Source organism: Drosophila elegans, unplaced genomic scaffold, assembly GCF_018152505.1.
Source record: "Drosophila elegans isolate 14027-0461.03 unplaced genomic scaffold, ASM1815250v1 contig_520, whole genome shotgun sequence".
NCBI classification, from domain to species: domain Eukaryota; kingdom Metazoa; phylum Arthropoda; class Insecta; order Diptera; family Drosophilidae; genus Drosophila; species Drosophila elegans.
The window spans coordinates 1419876-1438589 of record NW_024545903.1 but is presented as its reverse complement, the minus strand read 5'-3'; the positions used below and the strand labels follow the sequence as shown (position 1 = coordinate 1438589).

The following is an 18714-nucleotide window of genomic DNA, read 5'->3' as shown; positions in this document are numbered from 1 at the left end:
TCCCCCAGCAGGGTAAACAATCGGGCCGGCGAGCTTTTGGCTTTACTTACTTGATAAGAAAACGCGATACGAGGCACTTTTTTTTTCCACGGCGCTCCCTTGTGTCATTTTCCAGCGAGTCACACGTCCAGAAAGGCCAAAAATATGGATCCCGTCTATCCAGCTGCGCCCTTGGAAGCACCCAAGGGATTTGGAGAGCTGGAGGCGGCACATGAGCACCAGCATCTCCTCCCACCGGCGCCACCGAGTTACGACCAGGCCACATCGACTCCGGCGGAAACTAAGGGACCACCTCTAGCCGCACCGACCGCAGCTACCACTACCACCCAGCATACGGTCGTCGTAATTCCCACTTCGCCATACGGTCCGGATCCCATAGACATACAGTGTCCGTATTGCCACAATTTCGCCCGGACACGGGTCTCCTGCAGGCCCAACTCGCGAACCCATCTGTTTGCCTTGTTGCTGTGCCTATTCCAGTAAGTAAACGAAAAAAATAGTTAAATATATGTGTCTTACAAACAAAAGTCTTAAATAAATTTAGACAAAATTTGTATGTATACAAAGTAACCAGTAACCATGGTTAGCTAAAAAAGCATTAAATGTGTTTCGATTCGATTTATTTCTATGTGTGTTCTTATCAATATTGTGAGTTAACTTCAGCTTGAAAGGTTGCGACGCTTTATTTTTAAATCACAGAAAAGATAAAATTGAACGGGTGGCCAATAAAGCTCGATAAGTAAGCAAAACCTGCCTCAATTTATTATTCATGCATAAAAAAAACTGATAGTTTAGTTTTGACAAATAATAATAACTAAAAAATATAGTCCCTATACTTTTTAAATTAATTTCTATACCGAAGAGTCTAACACTGCAGTCTAAGGTATTTTTTTAAACACTAAAATACCTTCTTGATACATTTTTCTTACCCATTAGTTTAAAATTTAAATGGGATGCAAGAAAATGTATTATTTGTTACTGGTTAAATCATTTTTAAATGTATTTATCTTATTTAATGTCTTAAGTTATGTTTAAGTAATATTCAACAAATATTAATGATATTTAGTAATAAAAACATTTTTTCTGGTAACATTTTTTCTGGTAAAGTAATTTTACAATGTTTATTTTAACTTTAAAGAAAGATTAAAGCTATCTTATTGTTTTCAGTGAGGATTACACTTATCTATGACTCATTCAATTGGTTCTTTCACTTTTTACAGGTTGTACTGCTGTGTGTGTCTGCCGTATTGCATTTCCAGCTGCATGAACACGAATCATTACTGTGGCATGTGCGATCGCTATTTGGGCACCTACGATCGCAAGTAAGCAAAACTGAGGAGTCTTCGTATGATTGCTCCGTTCATATGTACATGCATATGTAGTAATTAGTAAATAAGCATTTTGCAATAAGCAAACTTATACAAATTCAAGTATTACATATTTTAAACTGGAATTTCAAGCTCTAATTTTGCTGAGAATTCAATTAAAGTAGTGTGTTTAACAAAAGTGTTATTTTAGTAAAGAACCCAGTTATTTTTATACTTTGGAAATGTAAACCAAATATTTGAAGAGAGAAAATAAATAATATTTGCTATTAAAATCTAAATTTGAAAAGTAAAGTGAAAATTTACAAAAACAAAAGTGAAACTGGTTCTTAAAATTAAAGTCTTGTTAATTGCTCTTTATTAGAGCAATATATTTGTTTTATATTTAATTGCAAAGCTTTTCGGAGCTTTATTAGAATTGTTGAAGTGGCACTCATTTTAAATATTACGCTGCAATGCACTTTGATAACTCTTTAATTTTTTTACCCAGAGCTACTTAATTACCGACATTTTTCTATCTGTATGTTGTTTAATGTTTATCGGACATCCTATTCTCCTACGAAAGATAAGTTGGATAAACAAAGATTTTGTTGTGTGCATTAGATAAAGCTCGGTAAACACAATCCGAGAGATGTTTTTGGTTTTGCAACAGCCCAAAAAGATTGCTCAATCATCTGGGAGCTTTTCAAGCTCGCTCCGATCTGAACCAAAAACTTGAATGCGATTCCGAAACTGAATCTTTACCTGGATCCGAATCCGCTGGCAGTTGCGAGCGGCGAGCGAAGTGCAAAAGACGCCGTCTAGTTGTAAATACGCAAAGTAAACACTTTCGTTGGCTTGACGGATAACCGGAATCTCTTACTCATAACAAAGAAAAAAAACTGAACTTCGCACTCGAAATAGGTTTATAACAGTGTGTAAAATATGGATCAGAAGCGAGCCATGCTGTATCCGCAAGTGGATTTCAACACCCCGAGTGCCCCGTCGCCGACGCCAACAAGGGAATTGGGCAATCCCATGGGTCTGCCCGTGGAGGCTCCTCCATCGTACGATGTGGCGATCTCGGTTCCGGTGGTTCCAGTGGTTTCTGCACCAGCGATTGTCCCAGCACTACCGCCAGTGGTTGTTGTCGATCAGCCAGCACCACAGCCGCCTACAGTGGTGCCGATCGGTTCGTAGTTAAACAGTGGCTCGAGTATAAAGCTCTCCTGACGTCACTTCTGCTATTGCAGATGCCCTGAATCTGGGTCCAAATCGAAGTAGGGTCCACTGCCCCGCCTGTGGGGCCCACAAAACTACCAGAATGACACATACTGCTAATTCCAGAACACACATGGTTGCAGGTCTTCTCTGCCTAGTGGGGTAAGTTGAGGTTTCTCTGAATCATTAAGAATTACTCATTTTCTTATCAATATGCTTTATTTAAATGTAATTGGAAAACAATACAAATGTTGAAATAATATTATCCCTTATTTATTATGCCAAGAAACTCACACGAAATACACATTTTTAGTATGTTGATTGTATGTTTAAAATTGTAAAAACATCATTATTATATTATATATATTAATTAGCTTCAAACGAATTGTTTATTTGCTTACAGTATCTTATAATACATTTAATTTAATTTAATATAACTTTATTTCTGTTTCAAAATGTTTCAGTTTTTGCTGCTGCGCCTGTTTTGTCCCCTATTGCATGAATAGCTGTCGCACAGGAAACCACTATTGTCGCAAATGTAACACCTTCCTGGGTGCCTACAATCCAAAAGGGATGAACTGATGATAAGACTGCGATAAGATGTGATCTGGGGGCTACAAAATAGAGATACAAATCTATGCAAAAACAAATCAGCTGATGTTTGCATGGAAATAAGTTAAGATTGTACAGAAGCAAATGGCTGAAACGCAAAGGGTTAAAGATAGATAGAAGGCAAACAAAAAGTTCATCAATTGGTTAAAAATAATTTACATATACAAATTTGAGGTGGCTAAAAATTTTTTAAAGTTTCTCATCTACTTAACATAATAAACATAAGCAGAACCGCTTACCTTCGCATTGTTGCTGAAGCAGCTGGCCTTTGGCTGGCTAAAAAAATAAAAGCGTGGGCCATAGCTTCGCTTCGCTTGGCAATAAATAGCAAACAAAAAACAAACAAATGACAAGCAATTTTAAATTTAAAATACTTTGGCGCCTAAGCTAGCAGAAGAGTTGCCGGACCAGAAAAAAAACCAATGCTTGCCAACACTGTTTACGCTCAACAATCGATATATCGATAGCCTCGTATTGGGTAATTGCGCGATATGGCAATGCTGCCGCAGCCAAAAAGACAATTGCAGAAAGTTTTTTTCACAACAAAAAGCCACCGAAAACCCTCGAATTAAACAACAAATGCGTGCCAAAAGCGCAGCGAATCTCCACTGAGCCACCGTTTTGCGTGTGTGTGTGTGTGAGGGCGTGGCAAAAGTGGGCGCACAACAACAAATCACGCAGGGGAGCTGAGAGAGAGCAGAGCACCCAGGCAGCGCAGTTGCAGCGCAGCAGGGGCGAGCAGAGGCTGCGGCAGAGGGAAAAGTCGGGCATTTTCAGCTGCAATTCGTCGGATTGTTTTTCCAGCCAGCCAGGTTGGTTTCCCTCTATTATGGACAAGAAATCCTCGCCGGTGCGACGACAAAAGCGGCAAGCGAAGGTGATCGAGGAGAACTTTTGGGACTGCAGCGTCTGCACATACAGAAACTCGGCGGAGGCCTTCAAGTGTCGCATGTGCGACGTGCGGAAAGGTGAGTGACCCCGATTCCCGATTCCGAATCCCCCGGATCCATCGATTCCCAAGATTGCCAGACGCGTTCCGGTTTTCGTTTTCGTTTAGTCGATTGGCTATTGAACGGTTTTTTGGAGGGATTTTTATAGAGCCATCTACCAGGGTACAAATTGAGATTGATGTAGACATCAGTAGCAGATGTATCTAGTAGATACAGCAGTGGGGCTTACATAAAGCTGTAACGAGTGGTCGAGATGATCAATGAGTCATCATGCATATCATTGCATTGTAATGACTATAACTATAGTATGTGTTTAATTTAATAAAAGGCATTTCCAAGAAGATTTGTTAAGAAATACAAAATACAAAAACCAACCGGTTTTACATATTCACCAACTCGATAAAAATAGGAATCATTTATATCAATTAAAATCTTAGAAATCAGCATGAAAAGGTTTTTATTTACTATTTCAAATTTGTACACTAAAAGTTGCAGTTGTGTATGTATTTCACAAATTGAAATTGATAACATTTATAGTTTGTTAAAAGATATCTTGAAATATTCTCCAATTGCAATGGAAGTGGATTGAATATTAATAGTTCTTGGGGCATTATTTCTTTTTAATTTTAAACAAAACAATGTAAATATCTTGCCTTAAGCAAGATATTCAATTCAAGTGCGTAAAACCGAAACTCGTCTGATTAATGTAAAATCACTGGTTCACTCACTTACGTTTTGAACTTTTTATCCACAGGAACCTCCACTCGCAAACCGCGCCTGAACTCAGCGCTAGTCGCCCAGCAGGCCGCCACTTTGCCGGGCGCCAGCGCCAACATGCCCAACGGGAAGTCTGCCTCCGGATCGCGGCATGGCAGCGGGCACGACCGGCAGCGGCACAAACGGTACCCGGCCCGGTTGAAGAACGTGGACCGGTCGACGGCGCAGACGCGCGAGGTGACGGTCAACTCGGTGACCGTGTTCATCACAGAGTACAAGGCCAAGCCGGTGAGCAGCCGGCGCGAGTCCAGCGAGCAGAGCTTCAGCGAGAGCAACGACAGCCGGAGTTAGAGGGGCAGTGGACTCCAGGCAACCACGTCCCTACGTCCCTATGTCCCCAGCTGCCCGCTCCCCGATATTGTACGCCACGGTTCCCGGTCCCCTGTTACAAGTTGTAAATTCTAAGTGTTAGGCCCCTGGCGATAACAATTGTAAATCGAAATCCGTTTAAGTTACCAAGTATTAGGCCACGTTTAAAGCCCCAAAAAGCCACGCCCCACAAGTTCATGACTTCCAGCCCAGGCCAAGAAGGCGAAGCAAAGCGAAGCGACGGCGAGTCGATTGCATTTACACGACGCTCTCCAAATCCAACCTTAAAATGCGCTAAACCCTGTACATAGCGATGCATGAGTTCCCTGAATATCTCTGTCTCGTATCGTAATTTTAGTTGTAATTTAATTCTGCTACTCTAATTCCTAATTTATTGATGAAAAGGCAACTATGTATAACCGCCGTGTACATGTTCAACAAAGATATCATTTGTTTCGTAAGTGTCGAATTAAAATATGGTTTAACTAAGTGCAAGCTAATCTCAATGTTCCACTAGCAGCGCCCATCTCCAATGGTTTGTGTAACTATTATAAACTATACCTTTTTTTTTAACCTAGACAATGCTGCTTGACAACGAAGAGTAGGAAGGAGATTGCCACAAAGCTTGGTTGTAGACAATTTGCTAATTTTAATTTGTTTGTATACAAGACTGATTAAGCGTTACCAACCAGATATATAGACGCCCACTCACGCACCCAGCCCGAGTCCGATTTTTATTTGATTTTCACCCAGGAGTTCCTCCCAGCAAACAATAGACGAATACTCCAACTCGCAAAAAAGAGAATTTTGTACTTAGCAGAGCTTAAACGCTCTTCCACCATAGCAATAATTACTTAGCGAACAAACAAACAAAAATTTTGATATGAACGATTGTATTTAATATTGGATAACGGATATAATGGTTTATAAAGTGCTTGATATTTGTATTTTGAGATAGGTTATTTAGCCACACAAAAACACTCTCACACACTCCTCAAAACTGCCGACTGTAGTCAATGAATAACTTCCAATAGACAAAACTTCAACTTGGATTACCGTACACATTTACAATTAATATGAACAGTTTGTATTCCAAATGCTTGGCCAGTTGAGCATTAATCAACAGCAGCAACAAAGACAAAAAATTAAACAAAAGCAATTATAGAAGCCGCACTCACACAACCACACGGATAGTTAAAACTTGAATTCCAATTGTAAAGCATCAACTTTTAAAGCATTATAAAATACATTAAATAAATTTCGAAAATGCTAATCCAAATCGTTGTCGTCTTCGCTTGTCTTTAAGATTTGAGTTTAATATTTTTTATTTGAGCTTATCCGACTTCCTAAACTTTTGCTGCCATGTTTTATTTTTGATTCTTTTTATGGCTGACATTCGGCTTAAAGTTTAAAGGTCTTTAAAGAGCAACGGAGCACTGAGAACCACCCTGCGTGAATGCCAGTACATCCACCGTTTCCCCAGGACCCAGGGCCACCCACGCGTCGCCTTTCCCTCCCCTCCCCCTACCCCTCTCTTGCTATGTGTGTGTGTGCTTTGCTGTGCTTTCCGGACGGGGGGAGCACCATCTGTATCTGTATCTGGGTATCTGCGTATCTGCTTACGCGTGCTCCCAGCGTCGAGTTTTCGGGCCTCAGATCAGACCAGGGTTTCAGCCCGAGTTTCGGTTTCAAATGCACGGAAAATGGGAACAGGAGCTGGAGCTGGTGCCGAAGCCAAAGCCAAAGCCGGAGCCACTGTCTCTGGGCGATGGCTACGCCTTTGGCAGTTGCCTCAACTTTTCGCACAGAGCCGGAGCACATCGCACGCTTCGCAAATAAATTACAAATTGTTTCGTTCCAGCTATGCTGCCACTGTCGAACTTCCCTAACGCCAACCAACTTCTGCCACATTTTAAATTGAAATTTACGTACATTCTAATTCTTTTTCAAGAAATCTGTATTGAAAAGTAACCCTTACGGATCCCAAGAAATTTTTTATTAAAAATAATGTTTCTCAAATGATTTGATTAGTTTATGTTAATGGAGGGTTCTGCTTTTAGCCAAACTAGTGGAAAATTGGTTAAAAGGCAGCTGTGTTTGAAATAACAAATTTTAGGTGAATGTTATGTTTTAAAATATATATGAATACATTTTTTTTAAATATTATTTATTTTAATTAAATCAACATTTTTTGACTTTAAAACCTTATTTTTGTATAACCTAGAGGCTTTTATTTGTAGCAAAATTGAATTCTTTTGTAATATTTATCAGCAACTTCATGTTAAATTGTTAGCTCACAAACAATAACTCAAGTAGATTTTCCTTGATAAATGTTAATTTGACTCAAGAAAATTCATCTTAGGGAAGCTTGACTCTACCTACATACAAACACACACAATTCCACCCACTTCTTCCACCCATTCACAGTCCTCGCGCAATTCGCTTCAGACTTCTAGCTCGGCGTTCGAAATTCTCTCGTTCGTATTTTCTCTAAAATGTTAAAATTCACTGGACCTCACATCACGCCGCCTGACATACCACCCCACCACCCCCGTCATTCATTTCCATCCCTCTAGTTTGGCCCACAGGCAGCAGGACCAGGACCTGCGTTATCAGTGCCGCACTCTGTGCGCTTATCTTCCATGTGCGCTCCGTTCTTTGGCTCCAGTTCCAGCTCCAGCTCCTCCACGTCCACGTTTTCGTCCTTCGTGGCCCTCCGCCTTCTTATCCGTTTGTTTGTCCGTGCTTCCGCCTCATCTTTGCAACCGTCCGCACATCCTGTGCCACCCACCCTACCGGTCTTTCGTCCTGCGTCCTCCGTCCTTGTGTGTAGTTGGAAATTCTCGTTTTGCTCGGAGGAGCGAGAAAAAAAAAAAAGGAAATCAACGTTGCAGCATTTGGAAAATGTTAAAACTCCTTGCTGCTGCCGGGCATTGCTTTCGCATGACGCATACGCCGCGTGGTCCGGTCCGAGGATCGCCTGGAGAACAAGTGAAGGCGCCGGATTAGGAGGGGAATGGTTCAGAATGTGGGTTGGTAATCCCAGCAAGTAACTTGAGCACTTTATGGCACAACGCGCACGTGTGTCTGAAACCGTACGTGTGTGTCTGTGTGTGTGTGTGTGGGTGCGCGTGGGTGTTAGATAACAAAAAAGGCGGTGCAGGGAATCCCCTTAAAGCTGCGATAGCTCCCGGTTTAAAACACTCTTTAGGCTTTAGCCATTTTAATTACATTAAAAACTTTTGCAGGCATTAAATAAATTGGAGCCGAAGTTGAAGATGAAGATGAAGCAAAAGCCGATTCAGAATCCCAGGCAGGCAGCGAACGGCAAACTTATGTCACTTTGATCCTTGCAAGTAACTTTGGGCCAACTCATGCGAGACACAATGGTGAACTACCCTCTAAGTGCCTCACCCCGCGTGGTAATCAAGTTAGTCTTTAAAATTGAAATTCCAGCATTAGGCAAGGAATGCGACCAACGTAAAACACAATCTATCCGAAAAGGGGTGGCTGCCAGAAGGATTGGCTGGGAGGCAGGAAGTTGGGGAAGCAGGAGGAAAACTGAGCTGGAATACGAAAATTCGCTGCCGCTTATCTGTTTCAAATGTGCCGCAGCACGTCGAATTTTATGCACCAAGAATTTATTCGTCACCCATTACTGACTGTCAAGTAAATCATTACTAATTGAAATTTCGTTTGTGGAACCCCAGTCTATTTAAAATTTCAATAATCCAGTATTCATTGTTTTTCGAACGTATGCCATCAATAATTACACCTGATCAAAAAGTAATAGTAATATCACAGTAATTATTTTGAAAACAAAATTAATACTTTAACTTTGTTTCAAAAACACAGAATTTGCTTTGGTTAAAATATTGTTTAAACGGGTTTTTACTTAAATAAAACTTTTCTAACAAAAGAACAAGATTTTTTTTACTTAAATAAAACTTTTCTAACAAATGTACAAGATTTAAATGTTCCTTAGCTCCCTTACAACTTTCCTCTCGTTAAAATGCCTAGAATAAAATTCTTATTATTATTATTAATAATATAATAATATGTGTATAATTATGTATATAAAACTTGCTTTCGACTAAAAGCTCACTAGAAACTATGAGAATAAGCAACTAAGGTTTTGAGGTGGCAATATTGCTTTATTTATTGGATAAAATATAATTTTAGCTAAATCTTACCAAGCAGAAATGTATTGAATTTTCACTTTAGAATTTTTCTATTCGAGAACAAAAAACCTGACCCATAAATTGAACAGCAAGTGTGGCATACGTTTCTTTCCCTAATTAAAGTTGAAAATTAAAGTTCCTCGAAGAGCGAAGAATGTACGACAATCGCAGTGTCACCATCACCCCCTCGGGTCCTTTGGCAGCCCCACGGACCCCCTCGCCGCCGCTGGCCGTGCCCGTTTGGGCCGTCAGCTTCATTGTGTTTATTTCTCATGTTAAAATCAAATTCCCGCGTGTGCAATTTTTCATTTGGCCCGAGAGCCGGAGTCCCGAGCCCAGCGGAGGAATGAAAGGGAAGTGGAAAAATGTGTAAAGGTGCGTGTGCCGGGGAAAAACCCAGGATGGGGGGTGGCCTTAGGGGGTGGACCTCGACTTGGGCTTGGGCGTTTTTTGGGGTGGTGTGATTGCTTGGCTGGCTCTTCCGGCGTGCTGTCTGACGTCAGGTGAAGTCAGCTTAAAGAACAACTTTGCCTACAAACTTTTGCCGCCAGCTTCAATTCTTCCGTTGCTCAGAGCGTGCGTCCTCTATTTTTCCCTGCGAACGCGCTGAGCTGCATTTTGGGTAACATTTTCGATACCTGTCGGCATGTGTCGAGTACCAAGAGGTATTCCCCCCATCTGCCCCCCATCTGCATCTCTTCATGCCGCTCGGTTCTCGATTTCTCCACCTTGGCGCCCGCATAACTTGCGCTCTAAACAAAACAAAAATGCGTTAGCAAAAGCGTAGGACCAGGGACAGAACAACCAGAGACTTCTATGGAGACTCGACGGCGAGGGCGGGGCGGGTGTTGTGGAGGGGGCGTGGCAGGGTAGAGGCAGAGGCAGCTGGCTACGATGACTACGATGGCGATGGTGATGGCGACACTGGCAACAGCAAAGGCAACGTTAGTGTGACACTCTATAATGCAAGTGGGTGTCTCAACTTTGCTGTGAAGAACAAGCCGCACTTAAATCGAATGGGCTTAGAGAGCTTATAAAATGCGGAAAGAAAGTACCATAGTCAAAGTGGTAGTTCAAACAAAAGGACCTTTTAAAATATCTTGTTTAGAATTTAGTTTTTGTGATATAAGGCTAGCTGATTTATAAAAGTATTGTCTTTTAAAAACTCGTTTTATTTTGCAGGTGGAAAAACGTTCAGTTCGACTCAACAATAAATAAAAAGGGTCCTTAAAAACTTTCTTAGGGTTAAATTTTAGATTTTCTTCTTATATCAGAAATTTGTTAACTCTACCTCAGAGTACTTGAAAATAAGAAGAATGCCTTTGCAAGTTTTGTTTAATGTATTTCTTTGGTGTGATATAGTTTCTTTTTCTAGTTCTAAAAATACGTTCCACTTCACATTTGTGGGGATTTGAAATCCTTTAATTGTATTTAAAACTATTTCAAAACATATCTCCTACTTATTATTTTTAAATCTTTACAGGTTTGTGTGTCGTTAAAAGTAGTAAGTATCTCTAAAAAAAAGAGAACTCTTCTGATTTCTTACTGTAATGATAACACACTGAACGTCTAAAGCAGGAAAGAGTATCCGTCCATCGGTGCAACCCAACGCACAAAGCCGCTTCATCCTGGCTGGCTGCTTGCTCTTGTTGGCTCCGGCTGAAAGGACAGCGACAGGCCGCTGAGGACGAGGACAAAGGAGAGGACGAAGAAGAGCTGGGAGGATTGGGAATGGGAAGGGAATGGGGCGGCCAAGAAGAGGGGAGGGGAGGGGAGGGGGAGGCAGACACGACACACCAAGTGTACAATAGCTTTAAGCTTAAACTCTCGCACACTTGCACGCACACACGCTCAGTCAGCCCCACTCACACACACACACACACAGACACTCTGTGTCGTGGAACACACATACATATATTTGGGAATACAGGGCCACGAGCAACTGAAGAGAAAAAATAATATTTTTGTTGCTTTTCCCGCTGCGTGCTGAGAAACCAGAGAAGTGGAGAAACGGAGACCCAGCCTTGGGGCGAAGTTCGTCTGCTTGTTTAAAGGGGGGAGGTGTGGGGCAAATATAGACGAGGTGAGGGGGCAGTGCGCGATCGGTGGGGCACCCTGTATTTGCAGCTGCTGACGGGGAAGAAAATTCACGAACGAACGCTATGTGTCCAAGTCCAAGAAAGAAAAATACTTGCCAGGCGACAGCGCAGCACAAACGGGCAAAGATTCCCAGGGCTGCAGCAGCTCCGAAATATCCTAACAAATATTGGAGTATTCTAAAGCATTGACACCCACGAAGGTCCCCAAAGTTGGACCCCACCAGCAGCTGAACCAACTCCAATGGGGGGGCTTTGTTTATAAATATATCAAAGGGTGACTTTTTGGACACAATTCTGATCATCGTTTAATTCCGAAATGGGTCATACGGAAAGCGAAGCAGAGCTTATCTCCGATCAGAGCCAAGTATGCTTCCTTATCAGCGAACACCGAAAATTAAGTGATATTTTTCGGTTTGTACAGCTGACGGAGGGCCGATAAGAATGCGGCCCGTCCCCCGAGAAAAGCGTATGTAACTCCCGGGGAGTACAAAGTACAATAGAAAATATGGGCACCGCAGCCCTGGCGTCAAACCGAGAGAAAGAATCCTAACTACAGTTGGGAATAAGAGTTTTTGAAAAGCTTACATTGTGTTTTTAGGGGCTGTTAAATATAAAAATATGCAAAAGATGTAGGACTATAGTTGGGATTTTATTTTGGGATATTATTATTATCAAACATTGAATTTAAAAGCTAAGGGCTTGTCAGTTCTTCTATAGTTTTGTTATACTTACATTCGCAAGTTAAGGCTTCGGCCATATACATATGTACAATAAGTCTTAAGTACAGCAGTTCTTAGTACTATATATATATATATATATATATATATATCAAATACTATATAGAATCCGGGAATTGCAGCCCTGGCAGAATCGAGCAAAATGGAGGGAAGGCGACGGCAACGGCAACGGCAAACGGCAACGAAAGGCAAGGCGGCCAGGCAAGACGGCCAGCTCCAGCAATAGCTATATGGCTATAGCTACGGATACATCTACAGCTACAGCTACAACATCTACGGCTCCAAGGGGGCGGGGCGGGGGACGCAGCGCCCATTTGAGGCAGCCATCAAGTAGCGAATTCGCCGCCACGCAGTCGAGCGTTTGACATTTCCCCATACTTGATGGCGCGCCGCCCCGAAAAGTATCTTCAAATCGATGAAATTCAACACAGGCAGGCGGCAGATAAAAGAACCCGCTACTTTATGGCGCGCCCGCCACCAAAATGCGCTGTATAAATGTGGCCCAAAGAAGCATTGCCAACGAAATCCAAACTTACTTGGGCCAATCGCCCCGCCAAGTATGTAGAAAATCGAGTGGATGAGAGCGGGCCGAGCGATTGAGATACTTTCTGGGGCGAATTCGCCCCCCTCTAACTACGCTCGTCGCAACCCAGTGGTGGGTAGTTGAGAGACACAGAGAGAAACAAAAAGAGAGAGAGAGAGACAGAGAGGGAGAGTGTAAATTCTCTCCTCAAGACCAAAGTATTGGTGAGTAGTATCTGTGTGTGGGGCTTGCTGAATGTATCTCTCAGTTGCTGAATGAGCTTGAAATACGTTTTGAAAACACAACGGTCGTGCTAAAGTTAAACAGCCACAAAAAAGGGCTCATGGTCCATAAAAAAAGTTAATAAAATTTAAACTTTGTGCACTGAAATATTCAAGGAATTTAGAATTTCCGAAACAGGCAGAAAAACACTTGAAATAGCTCTTTAATTATTTATTGCCTACATTTTGGAGCAGGCGTGAGATAATCAAACATTGCAATTATCCGCACACACACATGGCAACCACAGACACAGTGCATTCCATGCACATTTCATGCATTTCCTTTGTACTGGGCAACTTATCAAGTTTCCTGTCCACCAAATGCAACCCCAAAAATAACCCAGCCCGCAATGTAGTACCACCCCCCAAAGCACACGCACACGCACACGCCCCACCGCCCACCATTAAGCATATACAATATATTCCGACCATATACTGTACGACTGCAGCAGCAATAGCTGCAACTCCATCAACGGCAGCAACACCGATGTGCAACAGCAACAGCAACACAATCGCCACATCGCCATCAGCAATTCCGATTCCGATTGCATTTTTGTTGCACGCACATATTTTTGTGCGGCTGTGGATAATGATTTGGTTACATTTGATTTGGATGCCTATTTTTATGCAAAAGTAATACCCTAACCTATTTTGGTGAATCAGTTTCTGCCATAATCATATGGCAGGACACTTAGTGACACTTATCTTATGCCGATTTTAAGTTCTGCAAATTTCCATTATTCAAGTTCGTTCTGATATTTTTGTATTTGGTTGTAAAAATGAATAAACGACTTTGAAATAATTGTAGTAGTCAGGCATTGCTTGTAATGCGATATGAATTCCAGATTTAAATTGTAAAGCTTTTTTATGCCATAATAGAGTTGCAAACCACGGGAATATTTATTTTTCAATGTAATGCTATATCAGAGAAATATTAATGCTTCATTTCTAAAAATTTGATTTAAATGACTGTGAAAGACCGCGTAATAAAATATTCTCCACTTCATCGTAACAATCCAATTATGGCCATGGCACTGTTGCAATTAAATATATATTCCCATAATCAACTTTTTTTTTCAAACTTTTTAGCTTTTTTGATAGAGCAAAACATAAAGAACCTTTTGTTTTTAGACAAAGATAGCAATACTTGCCCGTTAGTCATACTATTTTGTTTTATTACATTGCTAAAAACATAAAGAGAATATAAAAAAAAATAACAGAGCATCTAAAACGGCACTTCAAAATGCAGCTGTAGCTTCTCCCTTTTCGATGATAATGCTGTGGTTAAAAGGAAGTGCTATCCTGTCTCCTGGCTGCGGTGGCCAACAGTTTTTACTTATTTATGCGTTTTTCGCATTTGTTGCAACACATTTTAATATTCATTTCGGGGCGTGGCATCGGGCAGCCTTTGCAATTAACAGGAGCGGGTTAAGGAGCGGATTGGGGCACGTTGGGGGGACAGTGACGTGCAAGGGGTTAAAACAAGTCGCAAAGATCCTAAGGCAGATCAGCCAGGCAGGCAGGCAGGCAGGTGGCTGACACAGAAACCCGGCTGCCAGCCGAAGCCAAGCAACAGGCGAAGCAGCAACATTGGCAACAGCGGCAGCAACACCAGCAGCAGCAGCAACATGCAACAACAACAATGGCGAGTGCCGGACAACTCTTGACATGCATATGCAAAAGGTCTTTCCCAGGTTTTGCGGCTCACAATCAATTTGAGAGACCTTCGTTCGCTTCTCATTGGGAACCCGCCAAAATGCAAATGACGACAGCAACAGCAACAGCAACGCAGAATGAGAACTTTGACGAAGCCTTTGATGTGCGCCGTTGTCGGTGACTTAGCCACCCCCTCGCAACGCTCCACCCCTCACCCTTTAAGTCCAAAAAACGAAAGCCCAGGGACCATAGACCATACGGCACGCAATCTCGAATAATCAATATTTGCGAGCGGACCAAGCCAACGAAAAAGCCGGGCTGCCCAGGTCAGGCTGAGACAGCGGAAGTCGTTGTCACATCAATGGCGACAAAGCACTTCCGCCGCTCCTCTATTCTCTTTGGGACAAAGGGATGCTGCCTGCCTGTGATATTCCTGAAAAGTGGGCACTCGGAGAAAATAATGTTCCCCCTGAGTGGAATTGAAGTCTGTACGTCAGCACAATTTTCAAATCAACAACGCTCAGGCTTAACTTCAAAGCACATAAGCTTCCGTTCGTAAATTGTTTATATACAATATTGTTTATTTTGTATACGATAAATAGGCTTTTACAAGTATATTTTGTAACTGAAAATAAAACTAAAGATTAGTGGGTGGAATAAAACTGTGTGTATCAGGGTTAAATAGGTACTAATCAAAAACAACCTTGGTGCCCACAAAATAGGAAAAGGTTAATTCCTATCAAGAAATTATTAAAAATCAAGTAATAACATGAAGTACATAAATTTTAAGCAAAAACTTTGTATGTAAGCTACGCTAAGAAGAACTAAAATAAATGTAAAAATAAATTAAAGTTGAATTAATGTTAAGGTTATTTTTTTTCCTAACAGTAAACTTGCATTGTTTGATTCCACTGCCAAATGTATTACTAATAATTCGCAGTGTACGTTCCCGTTTAAATCATATTTCCTCTGGATTGAAAAACTCTCTTTTGAAGAACCAGGTAAAGCTCTACCCTTCTACGGGAGAAGAATCGTAATTTTGAAGGGGGTAAGAAGATGGGTTCTAGGGGAACAGCAAAAGTCTAGAATTTCCTACGGGCGGGGAGTCTGAAGCCTCCTACAAACGGCGCAGCCCTCGGCGATAACCCCTTATCTCTGTCAACTGGCGTACGGTCTCTGGAATGTCGGGGGGTTGGGGCCCTCGTCTGGGGATATATTCCCCGAGTGTTATTTTTTTTTACGTTTTTTATTTCGTTTCGATTCGTTGCCAGTACCGATCGCTGTTTTCGCTTTGTGCATTCTTTCAGTTTGTTTTGCGCCGTCTCTCGTTGTGCCTTTGTCGCCTGTTCTCGGCTTTCCGTTCTCCGTTCCCCGTCTCCGTTCCTCGTTCTCCGCTCCCCCAATTCTCCGTTCTTCCATCTTCCATCTCCCGTCTCCCGTCTTCTGCCTTCTGTCTTCTGTCTTTCGAGGCATGCAGTCATCGGCGACGTCGCTGAATTTCATTTCATTTCAGCCAAACCAAACCATACCAAAACACCAAAACCAAAACCGAACCCAAAGCGAACTGAACCAAACCGATGGTGATTCATCGAAATTAAAAATAAGTGTTTTGTATCTGTATCTCAGCGCTTGTTTCACATTCGCTTCTGTTGTTGTTGTTGTTGCTGTGGATGTTTTGCTCACATTCCGTTGCCGGCGATAGCTTCACTATTTTCCCTTCGCAGTGAGCAAGGAATGGGTTTTTAAAGTCCAAGATCTATAATATGTTACTAAATCTGGGTTTCTGGAATTTTTAATCTTTGAAATTGATTAAAATTTGCATAGCTCAAAGTTTTCTTAGGTCTGACTTATAGTAAGGGTCACACACTTTTGTTAAATCACATATGTTTTTCAACTTTAAATTGAGTTTAGTTTATGCTTTTACACTTTAGAAGTGAGTAAGTTGGTATTAGCAAATGTCCTGAATCAAAAAAAAAAACGGGAACATTGAAGTTAAAAATACTTATAAATCCCAAAACTTATTAATTCCCGCAATTTTGCAAAGAATGAAACAGGTAACCTAATGTATGGGACTTAGAAATATTATCAAACATATAATTTAATTCAAAATCTTTAATTTGTACACATTTTGAATTACCATACTTAACCAATTGTGATAAGAGTTAGAAATGATCTTAAGCTAAAACCCATAATGCTGGAAACTCTTACACACCGAGTTGGTATGATAGCCATCCACTTGACTGAGATTTCCCATGGAGGCTCTCCAACGCAGTGCCCAGATTAGTCACCGAATGCTTCCTGCTCTCGGTTCAAGGACACCTGTTTCCACATTCCACGCCAAACGATCCCTGGCATGCAACATCCGCCATTCGAAGGCAGGTAGCTGGCTGAGTGTGTGGCTGCCGTGATAACCTTGCCGCGATTGCAGATGATGGTGCTGCTTTGTGTTTCGGTGGTGCTATAGCCAATCCTATTGCTAGTACTAGAGCTAATGGTGGTGCCTCGCATATCCTTCCTTGGTCACCTTGGGCGGCATTCACGAAATGTGTATCCATGACACGCACACACACTCAGGCACTCACACACACACTCACACCCATGCGACGGGGTATCCAGGGGACACACACACACGGGTCCGTTGTGGATTAAAATTTCTTCGTTCCTTCTACTTTTTTATGTACGTAGAATGCATTTCCCTTGGCGAAGAGTGAGCGAAGCCAAGGCGAAATGGGTGGGAGGGAGGGGGGAAGAAGGAGGGGGGCATTTATTTTCGGCATTTGAAGTTAGTCCTTTGAAAAAACGGGGGTTCGAATTCAAAGCGCTAGACCGAACGAATCGCTGCGAAAGGGACTGGAATGGAAATGTGCGAAGGGTTGCTCGTCGGCCTGTGTGTTTGCCCGTGTGTATCTGTGTGTGTGTGTGTGTGGAAGGAACACATTTGGATGCCAGACTGCCGTCGAGTCTCAAACTCCCTGTGCGACATTACGGCCAAGTGTAAGCAGCAACAGCAGCAGCAGCAGGAGCAGCAGCATGGGCACAGCACAGCAGCAACATCAGCGACAGCCCAGCAGCAACATCGAATCGATTTTGGAATTCGTCTCATGGCGAGTGTGTGGAAAATGCTGATAAATGGGAGTTAGACTCGGGACACGGCACCCAGGATACCCCCTTGACGGCTTTCACTGCCACGGCCATGCTAATGAGACCCCCACAAGAAGTCTCCACACGCTGGCAAAATAAGGCACTGATGTTCATAAAAAATATCACACATTGTTTATCTATTTAGAGTTTTTTTTGAACAAAAATAAAATATAGTTTCTCGTCTCCGTTGGTTTATAAGAACTACAAATTAATGCTAAAAAAATCTACCTCAACAAACGATAAAAAAAACTCAAATCATTTGTCAACTAAATTTTACGCAGACGTTGCTTACAAATACATCTATATTTTTTAAGCCCAATATTATAAACTATTCAAAAAGTTAAAACTTTGCTTTCAAATAAGTAATCTTTGCAAAAAGATATAGAAAATAATGGATAACTTTTGTAAGTTTGCTATTTGCTCTGATGAATTTCCATACTCAAAGTAGCTGGTTCCAAGAATTGCAAAGGCAGAACCAGTTTATACAAATTTGTAATTTTATTTTATGCTCAATCGTACTTTTTATAGAGAAAACCTTTTAGGGCTGGCCAATTTTATTAAAAACTAGGACGAGTAAAAAAATAACTGATACGGCATTGTTTTTGCTTTTCTCCGTGTAACAATTGCAGCTGCCCCCTTCGCACGACACAAATGCAGTTGCAGCTCGACCGGAATAAAGTACCCACAATCCCCCCCTAAAGTTGCCAGCTCCCTCCGACACCCGCCCACCGTGACCGATAAGTCGGTGGGTGGTTGCCCGTTGGCGGGTGGCTCCGTTTGTTTGCCCACGTCGACGCATTGATAAGATAAGCAATAGGCAAGTCGGAATGCCTGACATCAGGCCCATGGACCCCAGAAGCGTGAAAGAGGGAGCCCGCAACCCTCTACGAGTATAGCCGTTGCTGTCGTGACTAGACATTTTC

General features: G+C 42.0%; 3 protein-coding genes across 3 annotated transcripts; all 3 read left to right on the top strand.

The window, feature by feature from the left end:
- The first annotated feature begins 17 nt into the window (after window positions 1-17).
- On the top strand, window positions 18-1606 carry LOC108137539 (lipopolysaccharide-induced tumor necrosis factor-alpha factor homolog). Its single transcript, XM_017259262.2, has 2 exons — window positions 18-479; window positions 1221-1606. Exons 1-2 carry the CDS (start codon window positions 145-147, stop codon window positions 1324-1326), a joined length of 441 nt encoding a protein of 146 aa, XP_017114751.1. The 5' UTR covers window positions 18-144; the 3' UTR covers window positions 1327-1606.
- Window positions 1607-1724: 118 nt separating this feature from the next.
- On the top strand, window positions 1725-3375 carry LOC108137540 (lipopolysaccharide-induced tumor necrosis factor-alpha factor homolog). The gene is made up of 3 exons (XM_017259263.2): window positions 1725-2496; window positions 2558-2687; window positions 2990-3375. The coding sequence occupies exons 1-3, from the start codon at window positions 2250-2252 to the stop codon at window positions 3105-3107; spliced, it is 495 nt and encodes a 164-aa protein (XP_017114752.1). The 5' UTR covers window positions 1725-2249; the 3' UTR covers window positions 3108-3375.
- Window positions 3376-3618: 243 nt separating this feature from the next.
- On the top strand, window positions 3619-6452 carry LOC108137542 (RING1 and YY1-binding protein A). The gene is made up of 2 exons (XM_017259265.2): window positions 3619-4105; window positions 4842-6452. Exons 1-2 carry the CDS (start codon window positions 3967-3969, stop codon window positions 5153-5155), a joined length of 453 nt encoding a protein of 150 aa, XP_017114754.1. The 5' UTR covers window positions 3619-3966; the 3' UTR covers window positions 5156-6452.
- The last annotated feature ends 12262 nt before the right edge of the window (window positions 6453-18714 follow it).